This window comes from Lagenorhynchus albirostris, chromosome 21 (genome assembly GCF_949774975.1).
Source record: "Lagenorhynchus albirostris chromosome 21, mLagAlb1.1, whole genome shotgun sequence".
In the NCBI taxonomy this organism is placed as follows: domain Eukaryota; kingdom Metazoa; phylum Chordata; class Mammalia; order Artiodactyla; family Delphinidae; genus Lagenorhynchus; species Lagenorhynchus albirostris.
This window is the reverse complement of record NC_083115.1, coordinates 1,257,709-1,281,353: the sequence shown is the minus strand read 5'-3', so window position 1 is coordinate 1,281,353 and position 23,645 is coordinate 1,257,709. Positions and strand designations below refer to the sequence as shown.

Genomic DNA, 23,645 nt, shown 5'->3' with positions numbered 1-23,645 from the left:
TTCCATAGAAGGAAGGCCACCAAGCCCACTCCTGTAGGGTGTGGGGAGGACTGGCTCCTGCAAGAGATACTCTGTGCTGAGTCTTGAGGGATGAATGGGAGCTGGGTGGGGACTGGGGGAAGGCAGACTGGAGGTGGGGGGCCAGGGCCAGTGTGGAGATATTCAGAGCCCTGGGGACAGGCAGAGCTGGGTGAATTCATGGGCTGGAACCCATTTTGACTGGAGCTTTGGGTTGGGGTCAGGTGTGTTGAGATCAGGCTAGAAACGTCACTGAGAACCAGATGACCAAAGTGCCTTAGCTTTACATGCCTGGGAACTTGACCTTGATGACACCAGAAAGCCACTGGACGGGGCTAAACAGAAGGGTGATACTGTCAGAATTTAGAAGTATCACTTGGCTGCTGTGTGGAGGATGAATCAGAGGGACTCAGCCCAGTGGGACAGAGATCTGTTGTAGTGATTCGGGGCTGGGATGATGTCAGCTGATCTGCGCTAGCAGAATTGGTGATATGAGATGTGGACGGTTCCAGAAATGGTGATTGATTCCATGATAGTAATACCCGACATTTAGCTGAAGCTCACTGTGTGCCAGGCAGGGCGTAGAGAGGGAGGGGTTAAGGTTGAACCTCAGGTTTGGGCAGCTCTTTTAATGCTGGTGCCATTTACTGTTCCTCAGAAGAGGGAGAGCAAGGGGAGACGGTCAGCCCAGCTTTGGTGGTGACTTTGAGGTGTCTCTGGGACCCGTGAGGGGAGATGGTCAGGACTGTTGGAATATGGGTTTGGAGCTCAAGACAAAAATCAGGTCTGGAGCTACAGAGGTGGGACTTACTAGGGTGTTGATGTCTATCCAATCTATGGAGCGGAGTGAGATGCTCTGGTGAAATACCTGAGACCAGAAGTCTGGGCACCCAAGACCCACATTGAGTGACCAGCAGAGGGAGGGCACCTGTGCAGGAGGCTAGAAAGGAACAGCCAAGGAAGCTGGCAGAAAACCAGGAGAATTTGGTACCTTGAAAGCCAAGGAAAGGAGGCAGTTTTTGATGGAGAGAGTGGGCATTCTTGTGGGATGCTGGTGAGAGGCAGGGCAAGATAGGGACTCACAGCATCCCTGGATTTGCCCCAGGAGGTCACCGATGCCCTGGGCTAACAAGAACGTTTTCGGTCGTGTGGTGGGACAAGAATAAGATCGCAGTGGGTGGAAGAAAGGGAGGGGAAGAGATGGAGTCCTCGGACACAGACATGGTCTGGAGCGGCTCTGCCAGCACAGTGGCCACTCACATATGTGGCTACTTCAAATGAAAGTTAAGATGCTATCAGATTAATATTCAGTTTCTCACTTTCACTAGCCACATTTCAAGTCTCCAGTAGCCATCTGACAGCACAGATTCAGAACATTCTCATCATCACAGAAAATTCTGTTTGACAGTCATGGTCTAGATGCTGAGCAGTGAAGGAGTGGAAAGAAATGGAGCAGTGGCTGTTCTGAGCTGTGTGTGTGTGTGTGTGTGTGTGTGTGTGTGTGATGAGAGAGACATAAGATATTTAGAGCTGGGTGGGAAAGAGCTCATGTGTGAAATATATGTTTGCCTCTGCCCCATCAGGTAGCTGTAGTGAATAGAAAAAAGATCCCCTCTACTCCTGCCAGCATTGTGATACCCTTAGAAAATTATTTTGAATACTTCTAGGTGTGTTTAAAAGTTTGCTTGGGAAGAGAAAACATGGTTTTATCCCTGTACCTTGATAATTTTTAGCTTTTCATGTAAAGCGGGGTTGGTACCTGTCTGTTGACTTAAACTCTGAACTCCTCCTGGGGCATTGGTGCTGGGTGACATACTGCACGGCGTGATCACATGGCGTCGTGTGCTGAGTGCGTTCTGTCCTCCAGCTCCTGAGCTGGGCGTTGAGGACGTGGAAATGAATTTTGACCATAGGAATGCATGTGTGTCCCCAGTTTTGCACTCTCTGTCCCCAGGGTGGTTCCCAGGTCCACTTGGGTGTTGCCCTATGCCATAGTTGGGGGTCTAGAGACCTATGATGTTACATCCCTGACTACATGGCAACCCCTAAGGTCACCCCTGTCTGCACATGTTTCCTGAGCTCTGGCTAAGTGCCTACCCATTTACTTCTCAGCCGCGGACCTTCCAGACCACAAAGTTTCAGCATCGCTGCTCTTTGCTAGGTTTGTATAAAATATACTGCTTATTTCCTAATCAGAATTAGAGAAGGAGGCAACTGAAATATGCGCTGCTGTAGGTATTTATAATTCGAATTTGAGAAAATAAGCCTGCTGTCCTGAGAATTACTCTTTAAGGCTCTGCTATCAGGTATCTGTCCTTCCTTTGTTTACGTCACTCCTGCTTATATATATATATATATATATATATATATATATATATATATATATAATTTCTTTATTTTTATTTTTGGCTGCATTGGGTCTTCGGTTGCTGTGCGTGGGCTTTCTCTAGTTCTGGCGAGCGGGGGCTACTCTTGTGGTGCGCAGGCTTCTCATTGCGGTGGCTTCTCTTATTGCGGCGCACGGGCTTTAGGCGTGTGCAGGCTTCAGTAGTTGTGGCTCGCGGGCTCTAGAGCACAGGCTCAGTAGTTGTGGAGCATGGGCTTAGTTGCTCCGCGGCATGTGGGATCTTCCAGGACTAGGACTCAAACCCATATCCCCTGAATTGGCAGGTGGATTCTAAACCACTGCACCACCAGGGAAGTTCATGCCTGCTTCTTTAAGAGCTTCTTTATAGCTGTGGCCCTTGAGGTGTCTTATTCTGTGTCAGTGCTGTGATGACCTCCATTCTTTTTTTTTTTTTTTTTTTGTGGTACGCGGGCCTCTCACTGTTGTGGCCTCTCCCGTTGCGGAGCACAGGCTCCGGACGCGCAGGCTCAGCGGCCATGGCTCACGGGCCCAGCCGCTCCACGGCATGTGGGATCTTCCCGAACCGGGACACGAACCCGTGTCCCCTGCATCAGCAGGCGGACTCTCAACCATTGCGCCACCAGGGAAGCCCATGACCTCCATTCTTATTGGAACGGATGGGACCCTGGGCCCAGAAGACAACTTTTGCACAAGCTTTACGGATGGGTCCCTGTCCTGAAGGATGATATTTTTTCCTATCTCTTCCCAACTGCGTCTCTTCACCATGACAACCCACATCCCATAGTAGCCATCAGGAATAAGACTTTTACCCTGCAGGGCTTTCATGCTGAATTCCATGTCTAAACACCATCAGACAAGCCGTCTCCAGGCATTCATGGTGTCCTTGTGCCCCCAAGGTTCCCCTCCATTTCTTCTCACAGAAATGTCCACCATTCACACACTGGCAACCTAAAGTGGGTTTTATAAAATGGGGAAACCCGGGGCTTCTCAAGCCCCTTATTGTTACACGCGGTGAAGGTACACAGCGTACTGAACAGCCATTTTAAGGAGGATGACAAGCAATGAGGGCAGGAAGCTCTTCTTGGTTTCGGGGTTGTTCACACCAGTTCACGTGAACACCAGGCCTCCAAGGGATGAAACCTCTGCCACATCAGGCCCCTGCAGCCGGGATGCTCCTTTCCTGGTGCAGTTTAGAGTGAAGCGTCAGAGTGGTTCAGGGTGGAGAAGGGGGCATTGTTCCTGTCCTTACTCACCTCCTAGAACTGCTCTGCAGTGCAGACCCCGCTCCTGCGATGGCCTTGCTCCATTTGGAAATCACTGGCTTGTGGAAGCACTGACGTCATAGTCTCTAAAGCAGTGCTTTCCAACCCTGGCTGCACGTTGCAATCTCTTGGGGAATCCAGGGCACGCTACAGACTAACTAAATCGGGATCTCTAGGGGCAGGGTGTGGGCATTGCTGTTTTTAAAGCTCCCCGGGTCACTCCAGTGTGCAGCCGTTGTTGTGAACTGCTGCCTTGAAGGAGTCGCCAGCCCTAGAACTGGAACATCCTCCCAGGTAATAGTTCTCAAGCCTGTGCCCGTTTGGGGGCTGGTCTCTGGAAGTTGTGATACTCTTTGTGGAACATTATGAAATATATTTGACCTTCTCTCTGTAACTAGCACATGACCTTCATTTGGTCCTTTCCTTCTCCCCAAATAATACTCTAGCTAACACTTACTGAGTGCTTCAAGCATTTTGTGTATTAAGTGCTCTATGTGTACTTCAGTCCTCACGAGGACCCCATGAGACGGGTCTTATATTACAGTCCTGCGTATTTACAAGCGAGGACACAGGCAAAGAAGGCTTCAGTCGCCTACCCAGGATTACAGAGCTGGCACTTGAACCCAGGTGCCCTGGCTCTGGGGTCTGCACTCCTGCCTCCTGCCTCTCAGTCCACGGAGAGAAAGCCAAGCACTGATTCATTCAGTAGGCATTAACAGAGCCCCTACAGTGTGAAAGGCCCTTACTCATACTTTTCATTGTCATTAACTAGGGGTGGCTTAACAGATAACAGACCTGTGTAATGCTGTCAGAAAAAAATGACTTAAAATCAATTTCAAAATAATTATTCTTGGTTGATGTCCTATAACACCAACTCTTCTATATCTAACAACCTCAAACAGCAAGTTAACTATCTAATTGAATGTACTTTGTTTTACTTTCTTTGAGATGCCCTCTTTGACGCATGGATTATTTAGAAATGTGTTGTTTAATTTCCAAGTGTTTAGTGATCTCCTTGTTTTTCTGTTACTGGTTTCTACTTTGAATTCATCATGATCAGAGAACACACTCTGTATAACTTCACTTCTCTTAAGATTGCTGGTTTGTTTATGGCCTAAGATATAATCTGTCTTATTGAACGTTCCATGGGTGCTTGGGAAATATGTGTATCATGCTATTGTTTGGTGGAGTATTCTATATACGTCAGTTAGATCCTGTTGCTTGACTGTATCGTTCACACCTTCTGTACCCCCTTTTTTTTTTTTTGCGGTACACGGGCCTCTCACTGTTGTGGCCTCTCCCATTGCGGAGCACAGGTTCCAGACGCACAGGCTCAGCGGCCATGGCTCACGGGCCTAGCCGCTCTGCAGCATGTGGGATCTTCCCGGACCAGGGCACGAACCCATGTCCCCTGCATCGGCAGACGGACTCTCAACCACTGCGCCACCAGGGAAGCCCTGTACCCCCTTTTTTTTTTTCTTCTGTATCCTTTATGATTTTATGTCTAGTAGTTCTATTAGTTGCTGACAAGGGGATTGAAGTCTCCAATCATAATTGTGGAATTGTCTGTTTCTCCTTTCAGCGTTATTGGTTTTTGCTCTATGTATTTTGAGGCTCTGTTGTCTGGTGCGTATGTAATTAGGGTCATTGTGTCTTCCTGGTGGATTGATGCCTTTATCATTTTATAATGTCCCTCTTTGTCTCTAGGATTTTCTTTGCTCTAAAGTCTACTTTATCTTATATGGCCACTCCTGTTTTATTAATGTTTGCGTGGTACATCTTTCTCCACCCTATTTTCTTTCAGTTTATCCACGTCATTTGTCAAATTTGAAGTGAGTTTCTTGTAAACAACTGGAGTTGTGTTATGTTTTTATTAATCCACTCTGCCAATCTCCTTTTTAAAATTGGTATATTTAGGCCATTTAGACTTGAGGTAATTATGATGTGTTAAAGTTTGTCTCCCAGGTTAACAGTTTACATAACCAGGGTACATTTTCTTTAGAGAGCTCACCAAGAGATGAAATTAACAACAGCTGTCAGTGGGTACTTGACCAAGGGATCTTTGTTTATTTGCATGATTTTATGGCCAAAGTAAAAGTTTGATGTCACCCTCTTGAAAAGTTTTCTAAGCTAAATTTATTGAGATCACACTTAATTGCATGGGGTTTTAGCATCTCAGCTAAACTCAGCTAATGCCCATTGGTTCATGTGTTTGGTGGACACAGAACTTTCTTCTGAGGAATATTTGGTCCCATCTGGGGACTCCCTGTGTGCAGCTCCTTGCTGAGGTCAAGTGGCCGTCTGTTCTGGTATGTGCCCTGTGTGTCATAGGAGGATGTCATTAATACTGCAGTCATGGTGGCTGACAGTGTTTGCATCTGCTCGTGGTGACCAGCATGGTGTATTTTCGTGTCTGCACGCCCTTATCAGTTGCTCTCACTCCATTATTACTGCTGCATTGCAAACTATCCTAGAATTTAGTGGCTTTTGATCCCCATTTTCACATACTGACGGATTCTCTGGGTCCAGAGTTCAGAAAGGAGCCAGTGGGGACGACTGTCCCTATTCCAGCTCCTCTGGGGCCACATCTGGGAAGGTGGGAAGGTTGGGGTGACTCAACCCTTGGGAGACAATCACCCAAATGTACCTTCCCTTGCAAATCTGGCAGCTGCACTGTGGTGGCGTGAGCACCAGGACAGTCCCTGGAGCTAGGCGACCCTGGGGTAGTTGACCTCTTACGTGGTGGTCTGGGCTGTAGGAGAAAATGTTCCAGAAAACAAAGTAGCAGCTGCATCACTCCACGGTCCTCTTTTGGACAAAGTAGCCACAAGCCCACTCAGATTCGAGGGCATGGGCCCTCCCTTGATGGGAACCTTGTCAGATAATTTGGGGGTCATGACATACTTGAGAAAAAATATTTATGGAGTACTGCCACCTAGATAGGTTAAGTGGTATCTGTTCTTTTACATTCTCTAAGTTAAAAAAAAATTATATTAACTATCATTTGAAAACTGCATAGCCTAACAGACCACCTTGTTTTGATATGCTGTGGAATTACTTTATGCTTGACTAGTAGGTCAGTTTCAGGCTATGTGAGTAAGGTTGCTGTAGGAATTCTCTAGAGGTTCATAACCCTAAGATGTGTTTCGCTGGGTTTATTGTGATTTCACAGACGCAGTGAGTCATGTGCTGTTTGTTGTGTGTCCTGTGCAGTTGGAGAAACTGAAGCTTTGAGAATTGACTTTGTCCAAAGTCACAGAGCAAGTTAATCGTTGACTGGAATTAAATTCAGTGTCTTTTTCTCCTGGGGCAGTGTCTATGTAAGAACGTCCCTGGCTCTTTCATCTAAGGTGTCCCTTTATGACGTGCCACCTCACGGGGTGATGGACACATAGCTCGGCGTTCTGAGCAGATTGTTTTACTAAATGGGAGGTTCCTATTGGGTGACAGACCTCACAGCTCCCAGTGGTTGGTGTTCCATTAGTGTGCTGTTCACCCCAGAGGAGAAGCATGTTCACTTCCTCACAGTGTGTGTTTCCCTGGTGATCAAGCTGAGGCGTGTGTCCATGTCTGTTTCTAAGGATGGGGAAGAAAGTGGGGCATAGGATTCATTCTTCTAAAAGAAAGCTAATCTCAACGGGGTTTTCTTCACAACCCGTTATGGAGATTAGGACATACTTTTTTGCAGTTTAGGATCGAGATTGTTATATTTTAGCTAGAATGATTGTCAAAAAGTAAAAGAAAATCCACAAACCAGGATCCAAGCAAAACCAATAACCTGTGTGTTCGTCTGGGGACCCACCTGGACCCTCTCCCAGCCTTAGGACTGTCCGAAGCTTTCTGCATGGACACGTCCACCTCCTCTCCGTTACTCAGTCCCCACGTCTCCTGCACAGAGCCAGGGGCTTCTCACCGCCACCCCCCACCCCCGACCACAGTGCTCTCCAGGCAGGCCTGGGTCTTATTCATCTTCATGGCTCTAGTCTGTTACCGTGATGGAAGGTGCGTATCAAGGGACCGTGGAGTGAAGGAGCAACTGGATTGATGGTTCACAGAAGCATAACCCATCACTCACTAGCCTCTTGCCTTTCCTTCTGCCCTTGTGGCCCCAGTGTTTGCAAGAAATGATCCATTATTCACATTTCATTTAAAATACTGCTAAAGTTTGGGCCATAGCTCCAAACTCTCTCATGTTATGAAGGAGATGTTCAAATAGAAAAAAAAAAAAGGGGGGATTGGGGTCTGAAAAGTGCTTTCTTTCCGTGTTAGTTTTCCAGGCTGTTGTGGCCTCAGTTCCTCTCCCTTTCTGTGACCCTGGAAGCAGCAGGGGTCGCAGGCCAAGCCGTGCTCTGGGGCCTGCTCCAACAAAGCTCCGTCCATTCAGAGCATCATTATTTATTGCAATGGCTACTTCTGGTGTTTACTGTCTAATGTTGGTACCAGTTTGGGGGTAAACCAGTGGTTCCCCAATTTAACAGGTCTGGTGGGGGGGCCCAAGAATCTGCCTTTTCTAAGGCTGACCAGTTCCTGCCAGCAAGGACAAATGCAGGTGGACCCGTGTCTGTTGTGGTGGAAAATGGTGACCTGTGTGCCAGGCCTTCTGATTCTTTTACTCTTCCGCTTGCTGTGGTTGATCTGTCTTGTGGCAGTTCCACAGAAACATACATGCTTTCCCCCGATAGCCAGTGGTTCCGTGTTACAGCCTATCTGTAAAGCTAAAGTGAATTCTTACCACTGACTAATTGGATAAGTTAGCCAAATAAAAGAAATGCTTACAGGAGGTCCAACTTAGGATACTCCTTGAGGCACAAAGCAGTCGACATGGATGCTTTGACCTTACCCTGTGATTCGATTTTTAAGACCAGGAAGTAAGAGCTTGGTCTCGTGAAGTATCTTGTTTAAAGTGTTGTGAAGTGAGTGTGAAGCCAGGGTTAGTCCGGGGTCTCTGGCTTAGGTGCTGCCAAGCACAGTGACTGTCAGGACAGCTCGGGACCTGGACGTGTCCACAGCGGGAAGGAGGCTGCTCTAATTGTGTTGATGGAAGGGGTGTAGGCATGCTACGGTGCAGGGTGGTGCTAACCACCTCTGTGTAGGGGTGTAGTCAGATAAAGCGTTGTGGTATCTGATAACTACAGGTCAGTGATTTGAAAATTCCACTTGATATTATACATTAGAAATGGGTTTCTCAAGCAACGGGTAAAAAAATTCTGTTGCGATATTGCTAAGAATGTGCCTTGACTCAGATTTTATATATGCTAGCTTGTATATCACCAGGCCTTTTACCAGAATATCAAGAATCCTGGTCTCATACAGATGGCCAAAAGGCACATGAAAAGAGCTCAACATTGCTAATGATTAGAGAAATGCAAATCAAATCTACAATGAGGTATCACCTCACACCAGTCAGAATGGCCATCATCAAAAAGTCTACAGATAATAAATGCTGGAGAAGGTGTGGAAAAAAGGGAACCCTCCTACACTGTTGGTGGGAATGTAAATTGGTGCAGCCACTATGGAAAAACAGTATGAAGGTTCCTTAAAAAACTAAAAATAGAACTACCATACATCATATGGTAGTATATGCCACTACTGGGCATATACCCTGAGGAAACCATAATTCAAAAAGAGTCATGTACCACAGTGTTCATTGCAGCTCTATTTACAATAGGCAGGACATGGAAGCAACCTAAGTGTCCATTGACAGATGAATGGATAAAGAAGATGTGGTACATATATATAATGGAATATTACTCAGCCATAAAAATGAATGAAATAATGCCATTTACAGCAACATGGATGGACCTAGAGATTAGCATACTAAGTTAAGTCAGAGAAAAAGACAAATATCATGATATCACTTATATGTGGAATCTAAAAAATGATACAAATGAACTTATTTACAAAACAGAAATAGACCCACAGACACAGAAAACAAACTTATAGTTACCACAGGTTGGAAAGGAGGGGAGGGATAAATTAGGAGCTTGGGATTAACATATACACACTACTATATGTAAAATAGATAACCAACAAGGACCTACTGTATAGCACAGGGAACTATACTCAATATTTTATAATAACCTATAATGGAAAAAAATCTGAAAAAGAATATATATATGTGTATAACTGAATCACTTAGCTGTACACCCAAAACTATCACAACATTGTAAATCAACTATACTCCAATAAAAAAATAAAATTAAAAAAAAATAAAGAATCCTGGTCTCTGGGTCCACAGTGACTTAAAAGAATGAGTTATTGGATCCAGCTTCCAAGCATATTTGATGCCATTGTATTGATATATAACACAGCAAGAGGAGGGCTTGCCCAAGCCTGGACCCATCTGACTGAGAGCAGTGATGCAGTCAACGACGAATGGGGCAAAGGGGCATGATGTCATAGTATTGATAATAATAGTAATGACGTCGTTATCGTTATTACCACTGCTGACATCACCGAGTGCTTCCTGGGTGCCAGGCATGTTTACATGTGTTAATTTATTTAATCTTCACAACATCCGTATAAAGAAATAGGGCTGTATTTTTATTGATCCCGTTTCTTAAAGATGAGGAAAGTGGTATCAATGAATCAGTCCATAATACATTATCTCAATCTTCAAAAGTGAGTCTCGAGACTGACTTTTCTGATATACTTTGGACAGTTATTGTCTTTCTGAAGTATCTTTATTGATGTTTTTCTGTTCTCAAAAGTCAATCTCAAAAAGAAAGGAAGAACAGAAAAGAAAGAAGACTTGTAAACATACTTTTGAAGGTGAGGTTGATCGACCTTTAAGAGCTTGGGCATGACAGGCTCTTGGATTCACAGCCGTCCTGCCCGTCACCCTGTGAGCAGCATGTCATTCGTAACGTGGAACAAGTTACTCACTTACCTTCTGGAAAGGCCTCCATTCTCCCGTCTGCAAAAGGACGTGGTAAAGGGCGGACCCTCTGGAAGCCTCCTTCGAATCGAGGTGGTAGTTGTGAACGTGGTCTGAGCAGCCACGAGCAGGCACAGCTGTTTGGGCTGCGTGGCCTCTGCTTCGGGATGAGCTGGACGAGTGGTCGTGTACACACAGCTCACGGTCCCCAGAAAAACGGCGAGGTCACACATGCCCTGCTCTCTGACCCTTAACCCCTGCGCATCGCTGCTGCTGTATCTTGAGTTGCTGCTTTTCCCACATCCTGGACGTGCCGTCCGCAGCTGGTGGGAAGCGTGATAACGGCGTCCGAATTCCTGTCCCCGGGTTGGCTCTGGAGCCTTGAGACCCCCTCCCTGGTCCCTGCTCCAGGCCCCTCAGACTCTGCTCAGTCGGGCAGCGTCGCTCTGTGTGGCTTCCACGTTGGTTCCCTAGAGGGAGGAGAAGGGTGCATCCCCTGAGACCCCGTCCCCGCAGAGTGAGAGCTCGGGTGGGGTTGCGGTCTGTCCTCCCAGTGTGGAAGCCTGGCCTCCCCGGGAGCCCGCTTTTCCACGAAACCTAAACGTCCTCAGGAGCCTTTTCCCGTGACTCCGCTGTCACTTCTGACCTCGGCCCCTGAGCTGCGGATGCTCACTTGGCCCGATGTCCCCCCCTCCGATCCTGCATTGCCTTCGGCTCTCCCCCGCACCCTCGGCCGGACCCCAGTGAGTCCCCTCGGCTACTTTCTTCGCGGTGCCGACCCCCTGGCCCTGCACGTGTGTCCTGCAGAGCTGGGCTGGATCCGCAAGTCCTGTCTCCCCGTCCTTGCTCTGCTCCTCCAGCTGCCGGGGACAGTCCCCTCGTGCACGTGCTCTGTCGGGGCTCATGGGGGCCCCCTGTGCCCTCGTGCCCGGCTGTGGGCCCCTCTCACCCTGCCTCGTGCCGCCCCGGCTCTCCCGTGTCGCTCCTAACCCCCGTTCTCAGCCTGGCCTTCCTCCTGCTGCATGAGAAACTGGACATTCGTCCTCGTGCTTCCTTGAGTTCCTCGTCCCACCCCTGCGTGGTCCGCACCCCGCTGGCCTCCTGCCCTGTGCTAGGGGGTAGGTTGCCCCCTCTCTGTCCCTGGTCCTTCCCTGGGTGGGGCCCCACCGGGGCCCCACTCCTCCTTCCATCCGTGTGTCCTCGTGATCTGTTTCTGTTTGCTTCTTCCTCTCAGCGCGTGACGGACTTGTTCTTTCTACTTTTCAAGTCCTTCATGAAGGACTTGAAGGACTTTCCAACCCTCTGAGTTCCTCTGGCTGCCACTCTGCTGGGTCCACCCCTTCTTACCCAGCACCTCCCCACCCCACCTGCCTTCTGCGCCACAGAAACAGAGCTCTGGCTCCCGTGGAGCTCAGCTATGGGGGGGCACAGGGGTGAGGAGGGTGAACACCCTCAGGTAACGGGCGGCGACGGCGCTAGAACAGGGCGCGTGGAAGAGAGGACCGAGGGGGACGAGAGACGGCCTCGTGGAAGAGGTGCATCTGGGTTGAGACCTACAAGGGGGGAAGGATCCGACGGTGCCCAGCCTGGGGAGGCATCCCAGGCAGAGGCGGAGGAAAGGGCAAAGGTCCTGGCGCAGGAAGGAACTTGACAACTTCCGGGAAACAGAAACAAGATGCTTTCCTCACCTAGCTCACTCCTGCCCCTCGACCTCTCATCCTCTTTCAGATTTGCTGCAGACCCTGTTGCTTCCGGGAACGTCATGGCCGGGGCCACCGTTGGGCCGCTTGCCATCCAGTGGGCTTGCCCCGTCCTCATCTTACTTGACCTTGACGCAGCAGCGGGCGCTGAGCTGCCCTGGCCCACCGTGAGCTTCCCTGCCGCCCAGTCCTGCGCCTGACCTGGCAGCCTCCCTGCTGGCTACGCAGGACCGGCCTCCGGGGCCCCTCTTCTCACTCTCTGCACTTCTGCAGCCCCCCAAACGCTGGGGCATCGCACTCTGCAAAGGGCCCGTCTGCTGAGCTTCAGACAAAAGCTCCTCAAGTCAGCATTTCAGACTTTGAACTCATAGGCCTCGCCTCACCTGCAGCTCACTCCCCTCGCCTGCCCTCTCACCTCTAACCGGTTCTCTCCAGCCTTTGCCACTTGCCCTCCTCTCGCTGGCGCTGTCTCAGCTTCCTGCTGAGTCACAGTCTTCCCTCAGTGCTCTGACCTCACCCCCGTCCTCCATCCACACCTCTGTCAGGCGATGGCACTAACGCCACTTCACCTCTCCCGAGCTCGGGGAGGGTTTGCTCCCTAGGAGGCCCTGGTGGCCAGCGTGCTGTGCCCTTACCTCACTGCCCAGCTTCACCCCCTGCACCTGCCTCTTGTGCCCCAGCCTGGCTGAACTGCTGCAAGTTTGCCAAACATAACAAGTTGGTTTTGTTTGTTCAGTATCTTTATTATCTTTCCGTGGAATGTTCTCTCTGATTTTGTAGTCTTGGCAAACACCCAGTCTCCAGTTCTGGTGAAATATCGTCTGTCAGCGTGTCCACACCCTCAGCAGGTGGAGACGCCCTCCTTTCTGCTCCTTGCACCGTGGGCAGACTCTCAGGTGCTTAGTATGTTATATGTGCCTCTTTGGTTTACCTGTCTGCCTTCTCTCTAGAATGTGAATTCTGAGAGCACAGTGATTTTCTTTTTTAATCTTTAATTTATTTTTGGCTGCATTGTGTCTTCACTGCTGCATGTGGGCTTTCTCTAGTTGCGGCGAGCGGGGGCTACTCTTTGTTGCGGCGTGTGGGCTTCTCATTGCAGTGGCTTCTCTTGTTGCGGAGCACGGGCTCTAGGCATGTGGGCTTCAGTAGTTGCAGCACATGGGCTCGGTAGTTGTGGCGTACGGTCTTAGTTGCTCCACGGCATGTGGGATCTTCCTGGACCAGGGCTCGAACTTGTGTCCCCTGCATTGGCAGGCGGATTCTTAACCACTGTGCCACCAGGGAAGTTCCCACAATGATTTTTTTTTATCACAACCCTCTTTATATCTCTAATGGAGAACACAGTCCATGGTGAATGATACCCATAAGGAAAATCAATAAGGATAAAAATAACCATGTCATGTGACTATGAATTGTGCGTGGCTGGTGGTACACCTGGTGAGGAGCCCAGCCCGCTGCTACGCTGGGATCATAACACGTCTTCGCTTCCCACTTAGTATCAGGTACATGATTGTCCTCATGGAGATGATCTGTAGCTTTGTGGGGAAAAGATGGCTCTGAAAAGAAGTCGACTGCCAGTATCAGTGATGAAGTAAGGAGCAACCCTCAGTAAGTGAGGTTCTTAGAAATTCTTGATGGATTAAGAACTAAGTGTTGGAGCCCGTGCTCCACAACAAGAGAAGCCACCGCAGTGAGAAGCCCGCGCACCGCAATGAAGAGTAGCCCCCACTTGCCACAACTTAGAGAAAGCCCGCACGCAGCAACGAAGACCCAACGTAGCCAAAAATAAATAAATAAAAATAATTTTTTTAAAAAAAGTAGCAAGTGTTGAGTTTGTCTGCATGGATCTACAGCATGAACAAATGCAATAAATAGGAATAAAAAAGGGGATTCATGAATTGTTTCAAGCAAGGACATCAGTCGGTGCAGCCGTTTCTTATCAATAGAAATGTTTAGTGAAAGTTAATGGGGATGAACCTGAGTCAGGACGAGTACAGAAGCGGCTGTGAGCTGATGCCCTGTGATGCAGGAGAAACAAGGTGTGTGGGCGTCCCGTAACCTGGCAGAGGAGGAAAGCTGTAAAGTGGTTACTTTTTACTGTCTTTATGGGGAGAATTATTTACATTGTGGTCTCTGAGCATTTGGGGATTCACGGCAGTCTTTCGCAAATGTCAAATGTCTGCTACTTTCCCTAAGAAAATAGAGCTGACAACAGACGGCACTGTGATGATGTCTTGTTATCCCACGTGGCCTGAGAGTGAGACGTTTCATCTAAGTGGAATTCTCTAGATAACTGAAGTACCACAATAGTAGAAAATTACCGTTGTGAAATAAAATCTTTCTCAGGTATGTCCCAGTTTCTCTTTCTGAACAGACTAAGGAGATTAGGCTCCTACGCTGATGTCTTCAAAGGCAGTTTACATGGGTGGAGTTTTTTTTTTTTCTTTATATTAGATGATCCCAGACATTTCTGTTAAATTTAAAAAAAAATAACGTTCTGTCTCCCCCTGCTGTTAGGAGGTGACCTGTCACTACTTACTACTGTCAGCATTTCTGCCTGTTACACCTTTTCTTTCCGCATATACTCTCCTTTTTCTGGAAATTTTTTTTTTTCATGAAAATCCCCCCCCCCTTTTCAAAGTTTACTACTTTTAATGTGTTGTAGACTCTGAACTCAGATAATTGTTATTTAGCAGCTGTTAGAGCTATGGGTAAAAAAAGAGAAAAGCTCCAAGGGGGCCTGTAAGGGTTATCTGAGGGTAAAGGAGCTATGAACCGTGGTTTTTACCACAGACCTTATGTCGTTTGTCTGACTTCTCAGACGCTGCTGCTTCTTCCTTTGCTCTGAGGGGTTCATGTTGGGTATGGAAGATGACCTCGAGGGAGGAAACAGCTTCCCTGTCTCGATGTACTCGTCTGTAAAATGAGAGGCTGGACGAGACCATGTCCAGGGGCACATGTGTCACGGGCCAGGAGAGCAGCTCCACACAGAGGTGTTTAAGCTCTCAGATCCGCGTGCCTGGAGGAGCCGAGTGATCACTTAGGATTGAGAAAATCTGGGAATCTTCCCAGGGGACGAGGGTCCTGTTTAGAAGGGGTGAGGGGGGACCGGTGGGGACCTGTGTCTTGAGAAAGTGCCAGGCCTTTTCACAGGACAGCAGTTATTGTGGTAAAATACACATAACGTAAAATTCACCGCTTTAAGCTTTTTTTCTTTTGGCCACACTGCGCAGCTTATGGGATCTTAATTCCTCAACCAAGGATTGAACCCGCGCCCTCCGCAGTGAGAGCACGGAGTCCTAACCAGTGGACCACCAGGGAATTCCCTATTTTAACCATTTTTAGGTGGCATTAAGTACACTCGCATTGTGTGTAACTGTCATCCCCACGCATTTCTAGAACTTTTTCATTATGGCGGACTGAAACTCCGTGCCCATTAAACGCTAAGTCCCCTCCCCCTGTCCCGGCCTCTGGTGAGCCCCAGTCCACTGCCTGTCTCTGTGAATTTGACCACTTTAGACTCCTCGTACGAGGGGGTTCATACAGTCTCTGTCCTTTTCTGTCTAGCTGACTCCACTTAGCTCGTGTTTTCGGGTCCATCCATGCTGTAGCATGTGTCTGAATGCCATTCCTTTTTAAGGCAGAGTAACAGTCCATTGCATGTATAGACCACGCTTTGTCCACCCATTCACCTCTTCATGGAGGTTTGAGTTGTTGCCACGTTTGGCTGCTGTGAATGATGCTGCTGTGAACATGTGTGCACACGTGTCTGTTCAAGCCTCTGTTTTCAGCTCTTTTGGGTGCACACCCAGAAGCGAAATGGCTGGGTCAGATCATAATTCTGTGTTTAACTTTTGAGGGAACTGCCAGGCTCTTTTCCATAGCTGCACCATTTAACATTCCCACCAGCGTTGCACTTTCGTTGCCAATTTTTCCAGGGGGAAGAGTAGTTGTATATGCTACATGCTCGACGTAAACCCAGTTTCATGTGAGGCAGGGGCAGGACGTACAATTAGGACAGGAGTCGGGAGCCAGATGAGGGAGGGTTTGAAGGCTTGGCTGTAGTATTGGTGCTTTGCTCTCTGGGCTGTGAGAAGCTGCGGGGCTTCTGAGCTGGGCCAGAGCAGGAGTAGTGTGATGCTATAGGAAGCTAAGGGCCCCAGGGTATGTGCAGGCTGGACCGGGCCCTGGAAGTGGGGCAGGGGTGTCAGAGGTGGCAGGTGTCTAGCTGGGGGACCTGGGCTCCATGCGGGAAGGTAGGAAAGGCGGGGATGAAAGTGGAGATACCTCTGGGCTCAGCAGTGCAGCACTGGCCGCAGCCATGTCCACTCGTCCTGAGTGAGGGTGGGGACGTGAGGGCGGGGACCTTCAGCATCATGATTTCTGAGGTCCTTAAGTGGAAGGCAGGATGGAGGGAGTCACGTCCGCATCTGGTAAGCTCCTCGCCTACTGAAGGAGCAGACACTTGCAGCAGACCGAGGAGCTGTATCTTGGATTCCTGAAGGTGTCCCCATCTAGTTGTTGGTCCTGGGGCCTGGACCCCTGGAGGAGAGCAGGTCAAGCACGGGTCTGCCTGCACAGGGAGCAGAAACAGCAAACTCACAGGAAGGTCGGCACCTAGTGGCGGAAAGAGGGAAAAGGCGTTAGACTAAGCTCTAAGCCAGCTCCAGAGTCCTTATTTATTTATTTATTTATTTATTTATTTATTTATTTATTTATTTATTTATTTATTTTGCGGTACGCGGGCCTCTCACTGTTGCGGCCTCTCCCGTTGCGGAGCACAGGCTCCGGACGCGCAGGTTCAGTGGCCACGGCTCACGGGCCCAGCCGCTCCGCGGCATGTGGGATCTTCCCGGACCGGGGCACGAACCCGTGTCCCCTGCATCGGCAGGCGGACTCCCAACCACTGCGCCACCAGGGAAGCCCAGTCCTTATTTTGATCTTTAATTTGCGTAGTGGATAAGAATGATACTGCCCTATAAAATATTACTAGGGAGGTATTCGCGTGGCCAACCTGCTTTGCCTTTGCCATTGTGCGTGCAGCTCGTTGGCTGAAAACCCGATCCTGCCGCGGTGCTTCTTTCTGCTCCCTTTCTCTCAGAGGGAGACTGTCCGAGTTTCCACCCCTGGGGGTTTCCAGGAGGCGCGGGCTTTGTTTAGGTGCTGTCCTTATGTCACAAGGAGACTGGGGTGGGGGGACGTACCTGTGGGTGTGGTGGACGAGGGCTGGTGCTGGGTTCTGGTGGACACAGGCTGCAAGAGAGCTTTAAGTAACTTATTTAAAATAGATGGGATTAAGGGATCTAAAATCAGGTTTATAAGACATAATGAATTGAATTAGGCAGAGTAGGGGGAAATATGCTAAAAAGTTGCTGATGTAATAGCTGTTTCAAGGCACAGGATGCGGGTGATACCGACAAAGCAGCTGGAGCTGTGGCTGAGATCAGCCTGGTCCACTGGCTCCTGGTGGTCCCGGAGGCGTTGGGGGAGGGTGTGTCCGGGAACCAGGAAGGCAGGCTGCTCCTGTCCCCCGGGATGCTGGTGCGGCTCCCTGCAGGCATGGTCGTAGGAATCATTATTAATAAGGACTGCTATGTTCTCTCGTTCTTTATAAATGCACGCCCATCTCTTGAGACAGGTGCATACCTGCATCTTCAAATCTGTGGATTTAGATTTTAAAAGTTAATGATTCTGATCCTGGTGCTGAGAAAGAAAATGACTCCAATTCTGAGAAGCCATCGCGGCCCGCATACTTGCTATCTGCAGGTTCAGCTGTAGCAGCCTTGCGCGGGGGTTGCCGTGGAGAGCAGGGGTACTTGCCGGCCCCGGGTCACAGCTGTGTTTCCGTCCAGCAGAGATGCTGTTAACTGAGCCGGCTGCTTCCTGACTCAGCCCCACCTCACCTGGGCCCCTGGGAGCTGGTGGCTGCCCAGCTGCTCTGGGCAGCAGAGGTGGGAAGAGCCCATGTCCTCTGCGAGGACCAGTTGCCTGAAAGGGTGAACAGGCTTCGAAGGGAGCCACTTCACGTTTTCAGAGACATCCTCCGAGCCTCGTGAGAAGTGCCCCTCCCTTCTCCCATGAGTGGTCCCGGTGGGGATGCTGGGACCTCGTCCCAGTAGGAGCTCGGCAGACCTTCTCTCAGCTTCCCCGACCCGCACTGGGGAGCCCAGGGGGCTTCAGGAGGGAGCTCTGCCCCATCCTCGTAGCCCTGCGCCCAGGTCCTCGAGTCCCCGAGCCGCCGGTGTTGGGCTGTGCGTGTGAACCTCTGGGCGGTGGCAGGTGAGGCCCCCTGGAAGATTCGCAGCCCAGGCTCCTCTCTGCGGCCCTGGAGGGAGATCAGAGAGGCCGCAGAGCCAGGGGTGTGGGGTGAACAGCTCCTGGAACGGGAGGAACAGAGGCGTTTGTGCAGCAGACCTGTGGCCCCCACAGAAGAGAGGAGAGCGGGGGTGAGGATGAAAAGAGAAGAGCTCGGAGAGGCCTGGAAACCGGCGAGCCCAGGAGGATGCCTTCTGTGGAGTCGCCTTTGTAGCTACTCAGGGCCCAGGGTGCGTCCCAGCCAAAGTAGGGGCTCAGAGGAAGGGAGGACGAGAAAGAGAAAACCTGGCCAGTCAAGAGAAGAGAGACGAGGACGCTTCTCTGGTGACTTGTCGAACTGGATGGGTTTTTCTGCCGGTAGGAAAACACCCACAAGCCCAGTGACACGGGGAGGTGTGGAACTTAGGCCCCAGGCGTTGGTTGGCTCGCGAGGCGGGGAAGTTCCGTCTGGTCAGGCCTGCGGAGCCTCATCCCGTCGTTGAGCGAAACGCTGGGTCACACGGTCCGCCCAGCAATGAGACAGTGGAGTTCCAGTGACGGCGACACTTGGGGGGCCCATCGTCGCCCCAAGTAGGCTGGCTCTGAGGTGCTGGCTGTGCTGCTTCCCAGAGGGGAAGTTACGCAAGACGTGCACCTGCCGCTGTACTGGTACTGTACATGCCGTGTGCTTTAGTGCTTCCGGAAGCTTCCTTGGGGCCACATGACCCATGGGAGCGGCCCAAGTGGCTCCCAGTGCCCCGAATGGACCACTGTGGTCACTTCATATGAAATGGCTGTCGTTTCTCAGAGATCGTTTTAACACACTTCTTAAATTAAATATAATATTAAAGTATGTATCTTATCATATTGTAGAAATGTAGATGAATAGCAGAAAAGAAAAAACACATAACCCTTCTCCACAGCACAGCGAGTCTTATTTTGACGTATTTCCTTACAGTCCTTTTTTAAATGCCTCTGAGTAGTATAAATGCAGCTTTGTATCCAACGTTACAAACTTTTTTTTTAACATCTTTATTGGAGTATAATTGCTTTACAATGGTGTGTTAGTTTCTCCTTTATAACAAAATGAATCAGTTATACATATGTTCCCATATCTCTTCCCTCTTAGGTCTCCCTCCCTCCCACCTTCCGTATTGCACCCCTCTAGGTGGTCACAAAGCACCGAGCTGATCTCCCTGTGCTATGCGGCTGCTTCCCAATAGCTATCTATTTTACATTTGGTAGTGTATATATGTCCATGCCACTCTCTCACTTTGTCACAGCTTACCCTTCCCCCTCCCCATATCCTCAAGTCCATTCTCTAGTAGGTCTGTGTCTTTCTTCCTGTCTTACCCCTAGTTTCTTCATGACATTTTTTTATTTTCTTAGATTCCATATATATGTGTTAGCATACGGTATTTGTTTTTCTCTTTCTGACTTACTTCACTCTGTATGACAGACTCTAGGTCCATCCACCTCACTACAAATATTTCAATTTCGTTTCTTTTTATGGCTGAGTAATATTCCATTGTATATATGTGCCACATCTTCTTTATCCATTCATCCGATGATGGACACTTAGGTTGCTTCCATGTCCTGGCTATTGTAAATAGAGCTGCAATGAACATTTTGGTACATGACTCTTTTTGAATTACAACGTTACAAACTTTTTGCCATGTGTTTTTTTGAGGTCTTCATAACCGATTTTTAAATTGATGGTATTTTCATTTCTTTTGCTATTTAAGTGGGAGCATTTTGAGTTTTCTAATAAGTATTAGGCGTGGAGATTTAATCTTAATTTTTTAAAGTAAGGCATTTTGTGCTAGCTCTTGGCTATTAAAAACACTCAGCAGCCACGGTTAATTTTTAGAACTGTCTCTCCTTGTGTCTGTTAACAGGCATCTACCGCACAGAAAAGGATAAAGGCACTTTGTACGAGCTCACGTTCAGAGGAGACCACAAGCACGAGTTCAGACGCCTTGTCTTGTTCCGACCGTTTGGCCCCATCATGAAGGTGAAGAAGGAGGATTTGAACATGGCCGGCACGCTGGTCAATGTCATCGTCCCACTGGCCAGGAGGGTGGACAAGTTCCGGCAGTTCATGCAGAATTTCAGGTGGGCCTGTTGGCACGTGTGTGTGAAACGCTGATGGTGCGTCCCGTCCCTCCCTGGCCCCTGTCTCTCCCTGTTCGACTCTATTTTCTTCCTGTAAAGTTTATCGTTGTATCTGCCTTTCCCTAAAGCAATTAGAAAGCTGCCAGATAAGCGGATTTACCTTCAGAAGCGAAGGTTAGGAGGACTGGGTTTTCATCGGGATCTGTAGGGTCATGCCTGCTGGGTTCCATTCTGACTGCAGTTGGGGGACCATGAGGCCGTGCTGTCCCCTCACTGGACTGGGCCCCTCCCCGCCTCCGAAAGGCCGGCACCCGCGTGGCCGTGGACCCGTGTGCTTGGCTGCAGCCTGGCTTCCTTTGGTGTCCTGCCCTGGCAGTGGCTGGAATGCATTCAGTCAGAGTCTTTTTTATTTTAACCTGTGTCTCCTCGGAGATTACATGTAAAATTATGCCGAGAAGCCTCCCAGCACTCATTTTTGTAGCTACTCAAGAAGATTTAAGCGGGTTTTATGTTCCGATGCGGTGTGTAGTTTTTACACGTGTCTTCAAGCTCCTGACTGTGCGGTGTTGGATGTTACACTCTTGTGGACGACACTCACGCGCTGCTTGAGGTCAATCAGCCAGCTGACTTAGCCAGCTTATTTTGAAGATAGAACGTCATGCGTGCCTAATGATAAATATCGGAAGATCAAACTTATTTTTAATCTTTTATCATCAAATTCACTTTATTAAAAGCCAGTAAGGCTCAGTATAAGGGTGTAGTTGATGCTTCTCAAAATTCTGGATGATGAACACATTTGAAGAGTAACCCGTTTCTGGCCAGGCTTCAGAGATGAGAGTAAATGAAGTCCAGCACTTATGTATCTGGGTCCCTTTCTGTGTTGTAACCTCAGTCTGAATGTGTCCTTCAAGCAAAGATGACAGCTCCTCTCAAGATGGCCCTTCCCTCAAGATGGTCTCATTCCAGCTTCCAGAACCTTCTCCACTAGCATATTCAGGGCTGGAGATGATAACAGCTCTGCAGTCAGTAGGAGGGGATATTGCTCTCATCCCCGTGTCCTCCTTACACCCTATCATTAAGCTTTGTAAATAGGTCCTTAATACATCTTCTCCAACTAAAAAGAGTAACCCTTTTCTAGCTGCATTTTAAGGTCAGAACCCGAGTCTTTGGGGGGCCCTCTGACCTGGTCTTCCGTGAGTTCAGAATCGCTCAGCGGCACTCCTGATACGGCTGTGTGCGTGTGGTGTGTGCGTGTGGTGTGTGCGCATGCGTGCCAGGGCGAGCTGCAGCTCCGGGTAGAAAGCTCGTTGTTACTTGCACCTGAAGTCTGCCTCCCTGTAATTTCTACCCAGTGGGTCTAGTTGTGGCCTTTGAAGCAATGGCTGCCTTTGTCTTCTCCGGGTTTGGGAGCTGGGCCTTCAGCATGACGTCCTGTGGAGTTGGCTGAGCTGATCTTCCCACACCCACACCCCATCAGTTTGGAGAACACCCCGGCGCACAATCCCACGACTGTTGGCAGCGCCCCTCTGGCTCTGGCACTGAAGTGTCTGTGTGGCTGTGGCTCCCTTCAGCCCCCCTGGGTGCGTCTGTGTCCCTCTTGCCTTCTCTTCGGACCGGCCGAGTGCACTGGCCGATGAAGCATCCATCCTGGGAGGACAGACCAGGCCTGAAGGCAAACCCTGACTCCCCGCAGCCAGTGTGCCTGTTCCCAAGACAAGTTTATAGAAAGTTCCCTCGGCCAGGAAGCTGCCTGGAGCCTGGGGCAGGGCCCTGAGGTTGGCTTTAGCACACAGGCCGGTCGCTAGAGAGCTGAGCTTGGCGAGATGGTGCCCCCGCCGGAGGGCTGTCTGCTCAGGGGACAGCCAAGCCCTCCTTGCAGGACTCCGGAGCCTGGAAGAAGGATTCTCTTGGGTGCATATGACTAATTATTATGACTGATTATTGCCTTAGTGTCACAAGGATGGAAAGTAATTAACAGTAGGAACAAAATTAGAAGAGAAATATTGTTGAAAAAAGAAAAACCTTTACAAGTCTCCAAAGTGGAAGTGCTGAAATGAATGTCATTCTAGTTAATGTTTTAAAAACAAAAATCCAGGGGTCCTTTCTCTTGCCTGTCACTGTTCAGATGCCTGCTATAGCAGGTGGGCAGGAGAGGGTGGTCAGGGAGACTGGTTCCTTGGGGACAAGGAGGGCCTGTGTGTGCACCGGACACTGGACCAGATGGAGGGATAAGAGGAACCTGGCTTCATGGAGAGAAGAATCTTAGTCCCACAGAGATAGAAATAGAGACCAGGACAGTGGGCCAAGAAAGGCTTTCCAGATGGAAGGCACTTGAGCAGAGGCTGACAGGGGAGTCTGCTCCGTGGACCAGGGGCTTCCGAGCACGTTGAGGTCTCTGAAAAATTGGCATGATAGAGGGTACTCAAGCCTAGGGTATTTAATTCCGGGTCAGAACTTGGTAAAGGTGGCATTTCAAGTTGGCCAGCAGAGAATGCATTGTTCAGAGCGTGGCTTTAGGACAACTAACCAAACAGCAGAAAAGATTTAATTCTGACTTTACACCAAAACCCAAAGTAACCTCTGGTCAATTAAATATTTAAATGCCATTAAATTGACCATAAGAGTATTGGGAGAAAATATAAGGGGCTAATTATTCAATATTTGATGTTGTCTTTATGAAGTCCTTTCCATCTCAGGAGTGGAAACTGTTAACTGTGGTTGGCACTGAATATGGAACTATGAGTGATTTTTATTTCCTTCTTTTGGATTCTCTCCGTTTTATAAATTTTTGTATTTTGTAAATTTTTATATAGTTAGCATTTTTTAATGTTTTCTTTAAAAATTCAACAAAATATATCTTTTTGCTTTTATAATTTAAACCTGACTTTTAAGTTTATAAAAGTGACACGTGGCTATTATGAGATGTTTAAACAGTAGAATACAACCAAGAGTAAATTATTTAAAAATTCACTTTTGGCCCTGCTTCCCTAAATTAGCCATTTTTAACATTA

At 48.9% G+C, this 23,645-nt stretch overlaps 1 protein-coding gene across 2 annotated transcripts in view; it reads left to right on the top strand.

Annotated features, from left to right (window-relative positions):
• CSGALNACT1 (chondroitin sulfate N-acetylgalactosaminyltransferase 1) overlaps positions 1-23,645 on the top strand; it is a 170,930-nt gene that overhangs the window by 109,515 nt on the left and 37,770 nt on the right. Inside the window, exons 4-6 of one of the 2 annotated variants that reach the window (XM_060136441.1) lie at positions 12,254-12,392; positions 13,006-13,121; positions 20,418-20,634. In XM_060136441.1, coding sequence (XP_059992424.1) covers positions 12,254-12,392; positions 13,006-13,121; positions 20,418-20,634 — 472 coding nt within the window. The remainder of the gene's footprint in view (positions 1-12,253; positions 12,393-13,005; positions 13,122-20,417; positions 20,635-23,645) is intronic. The other variant, XM_060136443.1, reaches the window with a different exon arrangement.